At 38.8% G+C, this 16,727-nt stretch overlaps 2 protein-coding genes across 2 annotated transcripts; one reads left to right on the forward strand and one right to left on the reverse strand.

Annotated features, from left to right (window-relative positions):
- The first annotated feature begins 1,428 nt into the window (after positions 1 to 1,428).
- On the forward strand, positions 1,429 to 6,196 carry LOC121764597 (E3 ubiquitin-protein ligase RFWD3-like). Its single transcript, XM_042160612.1, has 13 exons — positions 1,429 to 1,952; positions 2,044 to 2,116; positions 2,212 to 2,301; positions 2,387 to 2,431; positions 3,050 to 3,130; positions 3,328 to 3,412; positions 3,523 to 3,578; positions 3,991 to 4,101; positions 4,298 to 4,434; positions 4,534 to 4,573; positions 4,930 to 4,992; positions 5,066 to 5,259; positions 5,548 to 6,196. The coding sequence occupies exons 1-13, from the start codon at positions 1,582 to 1,584 to the stop codon at positions 6,035 to 6,037; spliced, it is 1,836 nt and encodes a 611-aa protein (XP_042016546.1). The 5' UTR covers positions 1,429 to 1,581; the 3' UTR covers positions 6,038 to 6,196.
- Positions 6,197 to 12,488: 6,292 nt separating this feature from the next.
- On the reverse strand, positions 12,489 to 14,192 carry LOC121768153 (probable xyloglucan endotransglucosylase/hydrolase protein 32). The gene is made up of 4 exons (XM_042164536.1): positions 13,968 to 14,192; positions 13,791 to 13,891; positions 13,414 to 13,631; positions 12,489 to 13,103 (listed from the first exon to the last, which is right to left on the reverse strand). Exons 1-4 carry the CDS (start codon positions 14,167 to 14,169, stop codon positions 12,737 to 12,739), a joined length of 888 nt encoding a protein of 295 aa, XP_042020470.1. The 5' UTR covers positions 14,170 to 14,192; the 3' UTR covers positions 12,489 to 12,736.
- Positions 14,193 to 16,727: the final 2,535 nt, after the last annotated feature.

Below are 16,727 nucleotides of genomic sequence, written 5' to 3' on the forward strand. Positions count from 1 at the left end.
CAAAATTAGAAAGTTCATACTTTTCAGAAATGGACTAAAAAGGAAATATTCATACTTTTCAGGGATAGAGGGAATATAATTGCCCACAACTAAAGATAGAGTATCTTTTAAAAAAATAATCTAACATGAGTAAGAGATTACCCTTAACTTTTGTTGATTGACATGGCATGTAAGACAACCAAAAAACTCGCCGATGATGAAATTTGAATGACAACATTAGATCATAATTTATTAATGACATCCGAGAATTAACACTTAATGATCTTGATTATCACATTTCAAGGCTTTGTCTTCTACAACATGATCATTTAAATGTGTAATGACAAATCGTGTGCCTAGACAGTCCATTAGTATGCCAACTTCATAAACAAAAACACAACGAACTTTGATTGCTAAAGAAGTTATAAAAGGATGCATATCATTGATCACTTTTTACCTCCGTCGGATCGCTCACTGCTTAGGGTATGGATGGATGCAAAGATTGACTAGTAGATCTCGCCGGCGGTTGCAACTTGCAATTTGCCGACCAGTAGAAATTGGAGAGCAATTTGCAATTTGCAATTTTCAAAGGTGGAAGGACAAAACCGTGGTTTATCAATAAATGAGGGCTATGTTGACAATTTTAAGTATTCCGGAGACTAAACCTGAATGTATTAGAAATTGGTTAACTCTAATAGGGGTGTGCATTCGGGTTTCGGTTCGGTTTTTTGCCAAAACAGAACCAAAACTGAAAAACCGAATTTAGTTCAAAATCGAAACCGAATCGAACCCGAAAAACCGAAAAATTGAAACCGAAAAACCGAAAACCGAACTTAAAAAACCGAAAAAACCCGAAAAAAACCGAAAACCCTAAAAAAAATAAATATAATATAAATATATATTTATATATGTGTATTTTATTTTATTTTATATATACTAATAGAATATTAAATTAATAATACATATAATATATATTATATAGTAGTAGAATATATTAAAAGAATATATATATTATATATAATATAATATATTAAATTAATAGAATATATATATAATTCGGTTTTTCGGTTTTTTTCTTCACCCGAACCGAAGCGAAAAACCGAAATTTTTTTATTTTTAAAACCGAACCGAACCGAAAAACCAAAAAAACCGAACCGAATTTCAAAATTTCGGTTTGGTTCGGTTCGGATATTCGGTTTCCGATTTTTTTGCTCACCCCTAAACTCTAATAAGATTCAGTAGAGGCCGGGGTCTATTTTTGCAATGAAGTAGTAATTCAGGGATTAAAGAGCAAAAACATCAATCTTGTTAGCTTTTTTTTAGTAACATTATTTTATTAAATTAAAAAATAGGAGTAATGATAAGCAGATTTTTAATCCCAAACTATAAATAAGTTTATTTTGTTTTTTAAATGCAGAGCAATTTTTCCACATTCTGAAATAGGAGAAAAATTTCCCGCTTTATTTTTCCCCTCTATCGGTTTCATTTCAATGAAGACGCCACAATTCTCAAACCCTAACTCCAAGTCCCCTTAGTTATAGCTCAGCCCAAATTGTTCGAAGATTGAGTATTGATCCTGACTACATACATTATCTGGAGGTAATGGCAGGCCGCGCAATCGAACTGCTGCCCACATCCGATCACGACGAGGAGGAGCAGGATGGAGATGACGCGGCCGGAATTACCATTACGACGTCGCCTCACTTGATCAACGACAACCATGGGAACGAAGTTGTGGTTGTTGACGATTCGCCCTCTGAGGATGGCGGTGATGATGCTGCCGAGCCTGAACGTGAATGCAGCAGTCCGGAGAAAGGCGTCAGTTGCAATAAAGGGGTTTCGACGGCGTTGGTAAAGGGTGGTGGTGATGATGATGATGAATTGTTGGGAGAGTTCAATAGGGGCGAAATTGATGGCCTCTTTTGCCCCATTTGCCTCGAGGCTTGGACCTCTGGTGGAGATCACCATGCCTGGTAATTACTCGTTGTTTTCGTTGATCTCATCTTTAACTGTAAAAAGCGAATTTTCTTGTTCACCTTTATGTTCATCTTGCTGAGTATGTAGTTGTTTGCCATGTGGGCACATATATGGGTTATCGTGCATCAAGAAATGGTTGGGTCGTCAAGGTTCGCACAAGGTGCTTTTTTCAGTTTTAGTTTGCATAGATCAACATATTCATGTTGTAAATTCTTTGCTGATTATTTTTTTTGTGTGTGTATTTCTGTGTTGCAGTGTCCGCATTGTAAACAGAAATGCAGGATAAAGGACATCAGGCTTCTTTATGCAACTCGGCTTGTTGCTATTGATGGACATCTTCAAAAGGTGCCATTTAGAGAAAAAAAATTTATTGTTATATTTGGGGTTGGTTGATTTTAGTTGTGACTTGCCTTTTATTCAATCTCCACAGAGAGTACAATCATCTGAAGCTAAATGTTCGTCCCTTGAGAAAAAGGTGAGAAAGGAAATTGAAGAAATTTTGTACTGATTAATGGGTTACTGGGCCAATGGCCTGTATCGATATTCGATTTACAAACAGTCTTCGTAAACCACTTCACACAACTGTAAATCAACTTTGAGCCATGGCTTTTAGATGCATTAATTATGTATATGGTGGTTATTGAATAGAAAATCCAACTGTAAATCAACTTTGAGCCATGGCTTTTAGACTTTGAGTATTTGTTGTCACTGATGCATTAACCTAACTGATGCCACCCTTGTAAAACTCAGTATTAATACACATTTATATTCCATATTATGCAGACTTATGGTTATCTAAGAGGAGCTAAACTATATGGAATATACTCCCTCCGTCCACAAAAAATAGGACACATTGTGAATGGCACGGGTTTTAATATGGAATTGGTAAAGTAAGAGAGAAGTAGTGTTAGTGGAATGTGGGGTCTATATTATTAGTAAGAGAGAAGGGAAAAAGTAAGAGAAGTTGTTGAAAACTTTCATTTTTTAAATGTATCTATTTTTCGTGGACGGAGGGAGTATTTGTTTAGAAAATTGGCAGTTTGTCCTAATACTAATTATATAATGCTCCTTACCTGTCCTCAAACCTTTGTAGAATGCTGACTGGGGCAAAAAGGAAATAGAATGGAAGAAGAGAGAAGCTGATCTGCGCGAGGAAGTGCAATATCTCAAAGAGGTGTATACATGCATATGTTATTAGCACTATTTTGTTGTTTTCACACCAGTTTCGGTTATAGGATGCTGAAACAAACATTTGCACAGATTGCTTGATATGAGACCTTTTACTACATTAGCTTTTATTATCACTTTGTTTCTGTCCAAGCATTAGTAGCATTACTGACGTTTTGTACTTGTGAAATTATGGTCTTCTAGAGGACTTCTGACCTAAAGGATCTTTTGGAAGATATGGAACGCAGGGTATCTGGGTCATCTGCATCAAATTCGAATTATCCAAGAGGTTTGATCGGTTGTAGCTTTACATCATATAGTTTGGTAGTTAGTATAATTAATCTATCTGTTTTAGGTTCCTATTCCTGTATAGATCATCTTTCGGTTGTTTACCTGCAGGAGTTGATTCCATCCCTAGTTTCCATGGTGGAGGATCTCATAAATTTGAAATGCAGGTTTTAATTCTTGATGGAATTTTGTGGTTTTGCAATTTAGTCTAATTTTGATGGGGGAGAACATGTCTAACTTATGCTCTAAAATGAGATCAGTTTCACATCATTGTGCATTGAAGACATTTATATGCTACGAGAGAAGTAACAAAATGTAATGCTTGATGTATATGATCTGAAGAAAAATCACTGTAATATCAAAGTCCAATGCAGAAGTTAATTGGGGAAAAATATTTGATTATATTTTCTAATATCAACAGATAGACAAATGATTGGAGACAAATCACTATAATATCTTTATGTTCTTTATTACTACCCACTCCTCTATGGTTTTTGTAAAGATTTAACTTTACCACTCAGCCTAGCAACACTAATTGCATTCATTAATTTTGGAATAATTGTCTGTTAATACTTTCAGATGGACATTCAGATACAAGGTGCCCGCCTCTTTGGTGTAGATTCTTCCAATAAAATTTTAGTATTTGCTCGAAGGCTTTCAGGAATGGGGGGAGGCAATGTGCTGACCAAAGTAAAATTGCTTTCATGGTCTTCTGGATAATGAATATGTACTCTTAAATGTTTGTCTACTGATTATGATGCTTTCTTATCTGAGCATACTACACTATAGGTAGTTTGTGATCATTTCAGTTTTCACATTGACTGGATGTATCAGTATCTTATGCTCGGTAAGTATATCTGTATAGCTCAGTTTTGGGTTTTAATAGGTGAGCTTGATTTCTGACCATGAAAGGGAGGACATTCATCTTGCTGAGAACACCAAAGCTGTTAAGGATCTAAAGGTTTCCCCTCATGGTGGACTTGTGCTGTTAGCATCCCTAGGAAAGAAACTATCAGTTCTTAGGTAGTTTCATTTTCCTCTCTGTGATCATATTTAGCAATTCTCAGAAATCGTCATCACTGATTCACTGATTATGCATCTTTTTTGTTATTGATGTTTCAGCACACAAAGCAACAACACTGTTATTACGTATGATCTACCGGTAACTCAATTTTCCTATGAGTCAGATTTAAGTCCTGATGCTTCTTGGATGTCTGATATCTGTGTAGCATGTTTTCATTTATTTATTTCTTGTGGTAAATATAGCTTTGATGATCAAGTAAGACAATAATATCTAATCAGTATAAGGCCAGGATGAAATGAGTAAAATTTTAAATCACCTAAGGTGTCCTTGCTGGGGAAGCCTGCTATTGGGTGCAGTATTTTGTTGAAGCCTTAAAGCCTCAGATATGATAAAATTATTTTTATTATTTGCTTACTTTGTCTAAAGTTTATATAATATTCTTTTATGTATTTGTTAAGTTTGCGGATTTAAGTTTGATGTGTTTATATCTTCAGGCTTCTGCGTGGTCATGCTCTTGGGATATTTGCAACTCACATTATTTATACGCAGGCTTGCAGGTACTGCTACATCTGTCTTGATCAGTTATAACATTAGTTTGTGGTCTAATATGTAACTATAAAATTGCTGCAGAATGGCACAGTTTTACAGTTTGACATGCGTCAGACTGCGAAACATGTAGGATCCTTAACTGGATTGTCGGACAAGTTAGTTCATACAATGCATACTCTTCAGTCCGATTCATCTTGTGGTTCTGGTGGCAGAAGTATCCTAACCGCATCCGCACTTGGCTTATGCCAGTTGAACTTTGGTGGGAGTGAAGAAGGGTATGTTTTCTGAGCTTTTGTCTTTATTAGTGACTATGACATAACAAAATGCAGTTTGGGAGAAAAAAGAGTTTGCTATGAAGATTAACAAGGTGGTGTATGTTAATACACTAACTCCCACCAGATTCTTCAACTTTTCTTTGGTGATTTGAAACTTTATCAGCTTAACTGTACAATGTAGATACATATTTGCTCGGTTTTACTCTTCCTTGGCAGCCAAATAACCTTAATCTGAAAATGAATAAATTTATCTTGTATGGACCCACTAACCCCTTATCTTGGTTCCAGATCTTATTTGATTCCTGAATCAGATAAGCAAGGAGTTTGTGTATCTCTTGCTTGTTCCAACTACAGTGATTATATCACGGCCTCATTTCGTCCAAAAATCGAGGTAGCTTGGGAGATGGGAGTTTCTCAACCGGTGCTTAATGCAGCAGGGCAAGCTACAATGGGAAATCATATCGTCTACACAAAAATGGGTGCAGCATACCAAAAGGTGGGAGCAAGCTATGGCAATGTGAGTGATGTAAGAATGCCGATTAGATGTGCAATTGTGGACAGGGTTTACCAGAATCCTGTTTTTGCTTGTGTGGATGAACTGAGGTCTGAAGTTGTAATTCAAGAGTTACCATCTCTAACGGTTTTGGAGCGTCTTAAACCACAAGATACCCCCATTTATGATGTCAAGTATAGCAGCATATCAAGTTCCGGACTAGTTGGCTGCTTGAGTGACAACTCCTTTCGCCTATATTCTGCCCGCCTCCTCCTTTACCCCTAGATTTGTTGTCATCTTATTTTTATGTTAAATAAGGTTCTGTAAATGTTTTGAGGATTTTAGCCTTATTACTCAAGTATTCAGTCACTAAGGAAAGTTGACAAACTGCACCAATGTTAACGATTTATGATTTATGGTAACTCTATTTCTCAATTATTCAAATCAAACTTTAGTCCTAAAGTTCATAGCAATTGCCATATAACTATTGCTCTCTACTTTCACACTCCCAAAGTTCTAGCCAGCTCTAATCCACGAAAAACACATCAAACCTCAGCAAGCAAAATAAAACAAATCTTGATATAGCCACAAATCCATGTCTACAATTACCTGCATCGTTTGTAATCAATCCTCCACCATAGGCACGACCATGTCCGCTCTAGGAAAACATCGTGTTCAACTTTAGAGCATCCGCAGCGGTGCTCGCGCCGACGGACGGCGTCCGTGCCAGCGAGCAGATGACGTGCCGTTTCCTGATTGGCCAACGTTAATGTCGTTGGCAATTTCTTTTTTTTTTAAATCGGATTTTAATTAAAAAAATCTGAATAAATATAAACAAATATTTTCCCACTTCCCAAAAAATTATATCTGTTTTCTCCCCACTTTTAATTTATTTTTCAATTTTTCCCCCAAGGGCCAGATAAATAGTCTTCCACGGGGGTATTTTTTAGCCTTTAATTATGTATTTTTATTTTTTAGGATTTTAATTATGTAATTTTAAATTTTTAGTATTTTAATTATGTATTTTTAATTTTTAGTATTTTAAGTATGTAATTTTTAATTTTTTTGTAATTTGTAATAGTATTCCGGATATTTTTAATGCATTTTAATATTATGTAAATGTTTTTATTTAAATTGAATAATAGAATGGTGAGACCCTTGAGCATGTCCTTGCAGTAGAGCATGGATGTGGGTGTTGTGCTCTTGCCCAAGAGCATGGAGTAAAAAAGTAATAAAAGTGGGTTCGGACCCACATCCATGCTCTTTGGCAAGAGCACGGATGGGGATACTCTTAGTAAAGGTAGTCTCTAACCTACTAAAATTGCACTTCTTAAGTTCTTATCACCCCTTCACCGCTAGGAGCCACCAACCTAACATCATGAATGTTCGTAGCCGTACTAATGGTTGGTCATCTCTCTCTCAAACTAATGGTTGGTCCTGAAATAGACTTCCAGTTTAGCAATATTGGTTGGTCCTGAAAAACACCAATCTTAGCAAATAATATTGCTGTCACATAGAGTGGTATCAATTCCGCAACAAAAATTAGTTAACTTTTTTTTATCTATTTTCATTTTTGGCTCCTAATTTAATGATTAAATATTATGGAGCGTCATATGCTTTTTTCAAGCAATAATTATTGAAAAGTTTATTTGCATTATTTGATCAGCAAAGACAAAAATTGTTACTCGTCCAAAAGTATGATGGGCTGCTACAATTATTTCTTCTTGTCAGTTTTTGAGCAAGAAACTGCATGCTCTAGCCCTCGCAAGGGATGAGACCTAAGAGCATCCACGTCCGTGCTCTTTGACAAGAGCATGGATGTGGGTACGAACCTACTTTTATTAATTTTTTTTACTCTCTGCTCTTCCCCAAGAGTACAACACTCACATTCATGCTCTTTCGCAACGACATGCTCAAGGGTCCCACCATTCTATTATTCAATTTAAATAAAAACATTTCCACAATATTAAAGTGCATTAAAAATACCCGAAATACTATTACGAATTACAAAAAAAATTAAAAATTTCATAATTAAAGTCTTAAAAATTAAAAATTACATAATTTAAATCCTAAAATTAAAAAGTACATAATTAAATTCATAAAATTTAAAAAACCCACTACTCGTGGCCGAATTTCGCCCAAATGGATGATGAATGTGTGTATTTATAGATGATTTTGGGATTAATTTTTTTTTAAAATTTCAAAAACATTACAAAAAACGGTAATAAACGGCTATATTTTTGGGAATCCGATTTTTTTTAAAAATTTTATGGTATTATTTTTGATTTAAAAAAAAAAAATGCCAACGACCAATAGAAACGCGCCACGTCGCCCTGCTCAGTGGCAAACCGTGCTCTATGTATCGAGCAGAGCCGTGCCGTTGGCAAGAGCACAGCAGCGGACAAGGGCGTGCCGTGCCAGCGGCACGGACGCCGTCCTCCACAGCGAGCACCGCTGCGAATGCTCTTAGTTTCACAGAAATTACCAGCTAAGTCTAAACCAAAAAAGTAATAAATAATAATAATAATAATAATAATAAAATCAGAGCAAAACTTTTACTAACTTATAAGTAAAAAAAATCAACACTAAAGACTAGTCAAACGCAACATTAGAAGGCACCCGTAAAAATAATAATCCACCCAGGTTGCGAGCTGGATCATCACATTTGTAGAAGCATTGAGCTCGCTGAAACCCGATGTCGTAAAATTTTTATTCATATGTCTCGATGAGAAAGGAAATTCCAACCACCAACCTCTCATCCAAATTCCGAAACACCAGAAAAGTCATTTCTTTCTCGAACTCCTAATTGAAAATGAAGTTATGGAATGCAACCACATTGAGTCATATGACCATAATATAATTATACAGTAAGTTTTATTAGGGAATTGAGTCACTATTCATTGTTTGTCAGTACTCCATATTACTCCATCTAACATAAATTTTATCCATCAAAATATTTTTCCATTACATTCTCAATTAGTACTCCAATTTATACAGTATTGAACACACATAAATTTTACTAGTATAATTTTGAATAAAATTATATTTTATTTTATCTCAGATCAAAAGCATTCTAAATTTATAAATCATCTTCAAAATTTAATAAGAGTATTATAATTATAATATATAAATATATAATACTCCTACTACGTATCATTAGTGGTTTAGATCCAACTCCACACATTCTTTAATATTTTCAAATTATAATATCCATATTAAAATAAAATAAAATTGGAACTGTGGCTCAGACGAAAAGTGAGGGAAAGAATAGGTTCGTCACTAACTATCCAAAAACAGAAACAAAAAAAAGAAAAGAAAACAAGAAGCAGAAAAAACTAAATAAAGTGACTATAATTGGAAGAAGACGAAGAAGAATGTAGAAATTAAATAAAGTGACAATAATTGGCGATAATGGGATTCCCTAATTTTATGTGTCTGTCTCGTGAAGGCGAAGGCTTACCGATTTATGTTTGATTAACAATTGTCATTCAATTCTCTTAAATGAATTGTCATTTGATTATTAATTTTCAACTAACTAATTATTATACAAAGACCAATAAAACCCAACGATTAGATGCCTCACGTAGTCTAAAAACAGTATATAGGCCAAACTGAAAATAGTTAATAATTAAATATACTAACGTGTACGTTTTTCCTTTTTATTTCAATTACTAAGTAAATTTAATTGGCTGATTGCATATAATTTATATTTATGCTAACACTCCAATTTCGAATTGTAATTAGTAACAAACCTTATCCAGCATAGATTTGTAATTTTAAGTAGAAATGAACTAATACAACTACTACTACGTAAACTATTAAAAAATGCAACAAATTTGAAAATCAGTTTATCAGTTGGAAATGGCACCCTAATTACACGAGTGAAGAATACCAAGTTATATATTGTTAGAATTTGAGGTGATCGGAGTCGAGTGTGTGTGTGCGTGTATATCGGAGAAGAAGGAATTGAGAGAATGGAAATCTTATTGATTCAATCAAAGAGAGAACGAGCTACAAATCTATCTAACTCTCTAAGGGCACCCGCAATGGGGCGCCCGAGGGCACGCCCGATGGCGTCCATCGTCCTCGGGCGCGGACGATGCCCACATTGTGGGTCCCCGTCATCGTCCGCGCCCTACGTCGCGGACGATAGGCCATCGTCCGCGACATCGGGCGCCCCATTGCGGGATCGGCGGACGATGGTCGCGGACGATGGCACGCGTTTTTTAATTTTTTGTATAAATACCCCTATCCCACCTTCATTTGTAACGTTTCATTTCACGATTTCACTCTCGAAACTCACATTTTTATTATTACTACGAAATGGATTCAAGTCCAAGAGTCTGATATTTGGGGAGGCGCGTTGGTCGGGTACAGAACCCACCGAATATCGGCCGTTCGACGTCAACACGCAGTATGATCCCGAATTCAGCACGGAATCGTACGGTTTGTCTGACATGGAGCCCTTCACCAAACCGACCTGTCGCCACCGCCAACGCCACCCCTTCCGCCCCGCCAAAAAGAAGCGGACTTGGCACCGCGCGCAGAAGTTTCCACCTCCGGGGAATTGTGAAGAGTACGCCCCCGGCCATACAAACTACCAGCCGGAAGAAACCCTCATATCGGCTAGGTGTTGGGTGGACATATCGGAGGACCCGATATTCGCGAACAACCCGAGGCAGGCGGCGTACTAGGAGCGCATCGCCAAGCGCTACAATGCGGCGAAGCCGCCGAGCGCGTACAAGCGCCAACGGGAGCAGCTCCGCAAGCACTGGGACCAGGTGAAGAAGCAAATCAACTTGTTCTCGTCGGAGTACGAGAAGTGTGCGAGGGAGCAGGGGAGCGGCGAGAGCTTGAGCGACGTGCGCTCCAAAGCGCTGTTGTCGTACCACTCCCTGTACCGCGAGTTCAAGCACGAGGCCATCTGGGCGCTCTTGAGGGACAAGCAGAAGTTCCAAGGCGGGAGTCTGCACACCGGGGCGACAAAGAGGACGAAGACCACCGAAGCTGGTGGTTACACGAGCAGCGAAAGCGGAACTCGTCCGGTGGACCTCAACCGGACGTACGAGGACATTGAGAGTTCCGGCACACCGATGTCCTCCCTGCGTCCCATAGGCGTCAAGGCTGCGAAGGCCAAGGGGAAGGCGGCAGCGACATCATCCTCGACCGCCGCCGCCCCATTGCCGATCCCGGTCCCGGTCCCGACCCCGAACCCGACGGCCGCCGCATACGAGCAGTTGGCAACAGCCTCGATGGCGAAGACGTTGTTGCAGACGCACAAGGCCCTCAACAAGTGTACGGACCCCGCCGAAGCCGAATATCTTCGGGGGTTGATCGATGAGCTGCGCCGGAAGTTAGGAATTCGTAGATTAGCCAACTTGAATCGTGTAACTTTTGTTTAATGAATGCAAACTTAGCTGGTTTTTGAAAACATTTAAATTAATTAACAAAACAATAGTATAACATATAGGGCGCCCCATTGCAGGTGGGGGTAGGAGGATAAAACTGATGACGTGGCGCGTCATAGGGCGCCCCATTGCTAATGGCCTAACAACTAAACCTAACAAACTATTTATCTGAAATTCAATCTCAACGGTCGAGATTAAAACATCTCAGGATCAGAGATTGATCCGACGGTCCCTGAAGCTTCTCATCATATGAAATGATTCTTCTTCAATTCTTCTTTCTTCCATTTGTGCAGCTGATCCATCAATACTCTCACATATATGCATGGATTTATTGACAATTTACCCATAATTTAATTAATTCACGTATTTGATATTTAGAGATGCGGAGATGGTTGTTGTGGCAGCACCACCACCCCCGTACATGTGTGTATCAAATTGGCATTGATCACACCTCTTCCACATCATGACACCAATGAGTATGTTTTTAAAATACTCTATATGTATAATGTTAGTATATGCGTTTATTGAATAATTATTTGGGAGTATATATATATATATAGAGAGAGAAAATATGAAAAATAACGTTGATTTTAACTTTCCCCAGCTAGAAATATATATACGATCAAAAATTTGACATATCAAGAAGACAAACACTGAAAAAAAGATCTTGCTTTATTTGAGAATTGACAATTGAATATACTCAACTCGATGCGAAAATAGCGTATTATATAGTACCACTTGCCTCACTCATTTTCTTGTTATCGCATCTCACCCACTCTCGTATTGAATTTCAATGTTTTTTCAAAATTAAATACATTGACAGGAACCCACAAGAAAATAGTTACAAATATATCAACCTTCTTCCGGCTTCCACTACTAAAAATTGAAGTGTTACATTACTTTTGACGCATAATCATAATTAGCTATTTGTAGGAAATCCATCAGACACTTTTTTACTATCTAGAACATCATTTGATTCATGTGTGTGGTAAAATCTTGGGAAAATTTCTAGAAAAAGGCACAAAGTTTGGTTAGTGTCCCCATTTATGATACTTTAAAAAATGGCTAATTATAGATTTTTCAATTATTCAATGATGAAAAATTCTGGCATGCTACCTACATATATGAATTTATTGACTTCGCACGTACATTTGAAAAATTAAAGATTGATTGACTACTTTTTTAACGACATAATATATATAATTTTGACATTTTTCTCAATTGTCTTATGCCGAAAAAAATTCTTACATGCTACACATTTGAATTTATTGATGTGATGCATACATCTGAAATTATTCAAAGCGTGACTAACCAAATGTATTAAACGATGTCGTTTAAGTAGTCAAAGGTTTTGTCCACAAAGTATTTTCCATCTATCACATTATACATAATTTCCAAAATTCAAGATTATTATACAATAATAAAATTATAATATAATCAGCAAATTTTTCCTACTCTTGCACGCTTTTTAGTTGCAAGAGGGGAGAGGAACACATCTCAAGAAATTTAAGAGTATCAAAATCAAGATAGACATCACAAGATCTGGTGATGCTTTAATAATAACAATTTGAATTAATTAACGGAAGCATTCCGGTGTTTGGGAATGGTCCCTTTTATAGTCCTTGCAATAGTCATATACCAAATAGTGACTTTGCACCCATTGCATAGCCCTGCCCTGTTGCCCCGTCAGACGGCCCGACCGGTACGGGGAGCCCGAGACAGGGCGACAACGGGGTGGGGAGTAGGCGGAGCAGCCGCTAGCCTTGAAATTAGTGAATTTCCCAACAAAGGGTTGGTAGTGGTAATCGGCCTTATATTTTCCATCTTCTGTAGCCCATGATGATGCATCCCAAATCGACCCATAAACCCACATTGGCCTCAGTGGAAATGTTGCATCACTCTTTCTTGGATACCTCCTTATCGGCACATCATCCACAAAAAATCTGAAATTTAATTTCCATCAAATAATTACAAAGCGCAACGGTACAAAATGTATCGCATCATATATCATTATGATATTGTCAATGTCCAAATGGACCTTAGGTATGTGTGTCTATCCTTCCAATTATTTGGTTTAATAGTATTGAAGAATGTCGCATGGATCTTGTTATAGTAGTACTTTTTTGGATGCCAACACCTCATATTGTTATGGGCTAGCATTTATTATTAGATGGAAGGCGTTGGCAATAAAGCATATTGAATAGAAAATGAGTCTCCCAATTGATCCTAATGCATATAGAATTAGAGTCTTACGTGATCTCCTTAGGGGTCCATAAAATGGCATAATGATGAAAATTCTGTGTGGGATCAAACCATAAATGAAATTTCATCTCCCTCCCAACAATACTTCCATCCCCACTTCCTCTCACGTATACATTTGTTTGAAGAGTGTATGGCTTCCCGAATGTCGTCCCGAGGAACTCGATGTCCACCTCATCATGGTATCCCGGATGCGCTTCACTGTTGGATAGCTGCAAAATTAACATTCAGATTGACCTGATTCAATAAAATGTGCGTGTATTGACTTAGTGGTAGATTGATTGTTTAAAGATTCGAGTTCATCTTGATGCGATCTTAAAAATTATATATTTATTTATCAATAAGAAGGAAAAAAGAAAAAAAAAGCTTACATAGAAAGCAGTAATAACTCCAGCGGTATAGCCTGATTGAAGCTTAATGGAGGCTCCAAAGTAGCCGGAACGAAACGGTTTAACCGACTTGAACCCACTTCCTAGCATCCCAAAAGCAACAAAGTAGAGATAAGTAAGTGAGTTTATGGGTAAGTAGTATGGGAGTTGGAGACGAACCGGAAGTTTTATCGAGCCAAATAGTGAGACCGTTATGATCGACGGTCTGGTGAGACGGGCCCCATAGATTCTTGTAACCTTGGTAGAAGGACATGGTGCGATAACGAGAGCTAGGGTAGTAGCCCGGGGAGGGAGGCCATTCACCTGCATTGGCTACACTGGAAATGAACAAGAGAAGAAGAGCAACAACTGCAGAAGCCATCTCTCTATACTTAGACAAGAGAGTGTTTAATGTGAGAGTATGGATTGGATATAAATAATGGAAAAATGGTGGGGCCAACCCATTTGTCAGATGAGTAACTCAGGCTATTACATAGGTCAACTTTTGTGGTGATGAAGAATTACTCTCAAATAATTACAACAAATTTGAAATACTAACAATCGTCATTTTGTAAAATCATTCCCGATTTTGCATATACAACAACTATATGTCTCCACAATGATAGAAATTGTCCTTTTACAAGTAGCCTTTGCTGAAAGCAACATGTAGCATTGTCTCATCCTTTAAAGCTACGACTCAGATTACACACTCCACTGTCACATTTTTACCTCTCTCTCAATATTCCTATTTACTAGCCATGACCACACTCGTGGGGTCTGAAATTTTAAGGATGTGAGTGAGAGATGGTAAATTACAAAGCTTGAGACCTTCGTGTTACTTACGTAAAACATTAAATAAATAGTAAAATTCAACTTAGAGTAAATTTTCTTTCATTAAGTAGGGACAAGAATATCTTTATTTGATTTGATTTAAAGTACATAGAGAGGTTCAGACCATCCACAACGCGTCTCGCGCCGGCTCGCGTCTCGTCTCGGAGAGACGAGACCCCCGCGAGACGCATTGCAGCGCCCATCTCGTCTCCAGCTCGCGCCCGTCTCGTCGCGTAGCTCGTCTCGGCGAGACACGAGACGAGATGTCTCGCCACGCGCCAGGGACACGTGGCACGTCCCCATGCGTGCGTGACGCCCACTCGCTGGCCCGCGAGTGGGCGTCGTCACTGATGACGCAATAATTCATTTTTTTTTAAAAATCGATTTTTAATAAAAAAATTTTTTCAAACGGTAATATTACCGTTAAATATTTATTTTCATTTTTTAAATTTTTAATTTTTTTACTCTATAAATAATTCTATTCCATACTCATTTCAAACACAAACACACATCTATTCCTCTCAAATCCTCTCTATCACTTCAATTTCCATCTTCAATCAACTCAAACAAATGGATCCTTTTGAGCAAATGCGCCAATTAATGGAACAATCACTCGAAGAAGATCGACGACGAGAGGCGGAGGAAGCCGCACCACCCCACGACGCTCCCGGAAGTACATCAATCGGAACCGGGAGGAAGCCGCCGCACGGTTAGTACGCGACTACTTCTGCGATAACCCGATTTGGGGAGATACCTATTTCCGTCGCCGTTTCCGCATGCGGAAACCGCTATTTCTCCACATAGCGAATACTTTGGCGGCCAGGGAGGAGTTCTTCCGAGAAGGGTTCGACGCGGTCGGTCGTCTCAGCCACACGACGCTGCAGAAATGTACTGCAGCCATCCGGCAGCTTGCGACTGGACAAACGGCCGACATATTCGATGAATACCTGCACATCGGAGACAGCACTGGGCGCTTGTGCTTGCTCAACTTCTGCAGAGGCGTCCGGGCAGCCTTCAGTGACGAATTTCTCCGGAGGCCAACCACGGAGGATTGTCAGTTCCTCCTCAACCTGCACGAACAAGTGCACGGATTCCCCGGGATGCTTGGCAGTGTCGATTGCATGCACTGGCAATGGAAGAATTGCCCGGTGGCTTGGAGGGGTTCCTACACGAGCGGCCACAAAGGCACCCACCCAACCGTTGTACTCGAGGCCGTTGCCGACTACCGACTTTGGATCTGGCACGCGTACTTCGGGGTCCCTGGCTCGAACAACGACGTAAACGTGCTCTAACAGTCCGACCTCTTTACCGAAGTTTTGGATGGTAAAGCGCCGGCCATCAACTTCGTCGCCAACAACCGGCGGTATAAAATGGGGTACTATCTCGCCGACGGCATCTACCCGAAGTGGCCGACCTTCGTGAAGACGTGCGGCAGGCCAGCGAACCCAAAGCAGGCTCTTTTTGCGCAGAAGCAGGAGGCTGCGCGCAAGGATGTGGAGAGGGCGTTCGGGGTTCTCCAAGCGCGCTTCAACATCATCAAAGCCCCGGCTCGTTCATGGTTCATGGAGAGCATGGTCGACATCATGTATACGTGCATAATCTTGCACAACATGATTGTCCGAGACGAAGGACCCGATGCCGGAAATTGGTTCGACCCCGAATCCCCCGGAAGCTCAACCGCAAGTAGTCCGCCGCGAAGTGGAGCGCATCCATCTATACAAGAACGGTTGGCTATTCGGGCAAGGACACGCGACTCTAGCGCCCACACCCAACTCCAAGAGGATCTAATTGAGCACATTTGGGAAAACTTTGGCGGAGAAGATTAAATTATGTCATTTTTATTTTTTTAGAATTTTAATTATGTCTTCGTTTTTTTTAATGTTAAGTTGTAATATTGTTTTAATTTTAATAAAGTGTGTTTGTTTAAATTGAATTGGGTTTTAAAAAAAATTATAAATTAAATTGAATGAATAGTAATTAAGAGACGGTATAGAGACGGTTAAGAGACGGAGCGTTGCAGGTTCCGTCTCTTAGTTAAGAGATGGAGGAAAAAAGGACAGTGGGGCCCTCAAATAGTGCTCAAATAGTAGTTAAGAGACGGTTTAAGAG

The sequence above is a fragment of the Salvia splendens genome, chromosome 2, assembly GCF_004379255.2.
Source record: "Salvia splendens isolate huo1 chromosome 2, SspV2, whole genome shotgun sequence".
Classification (NCBI taxonomy): Eukaryota; Viridiplantae; Streptophyta; class Magnoliopsida; order Lamiales; family Lamiaceae; genus Salvia; species Salvia splendens.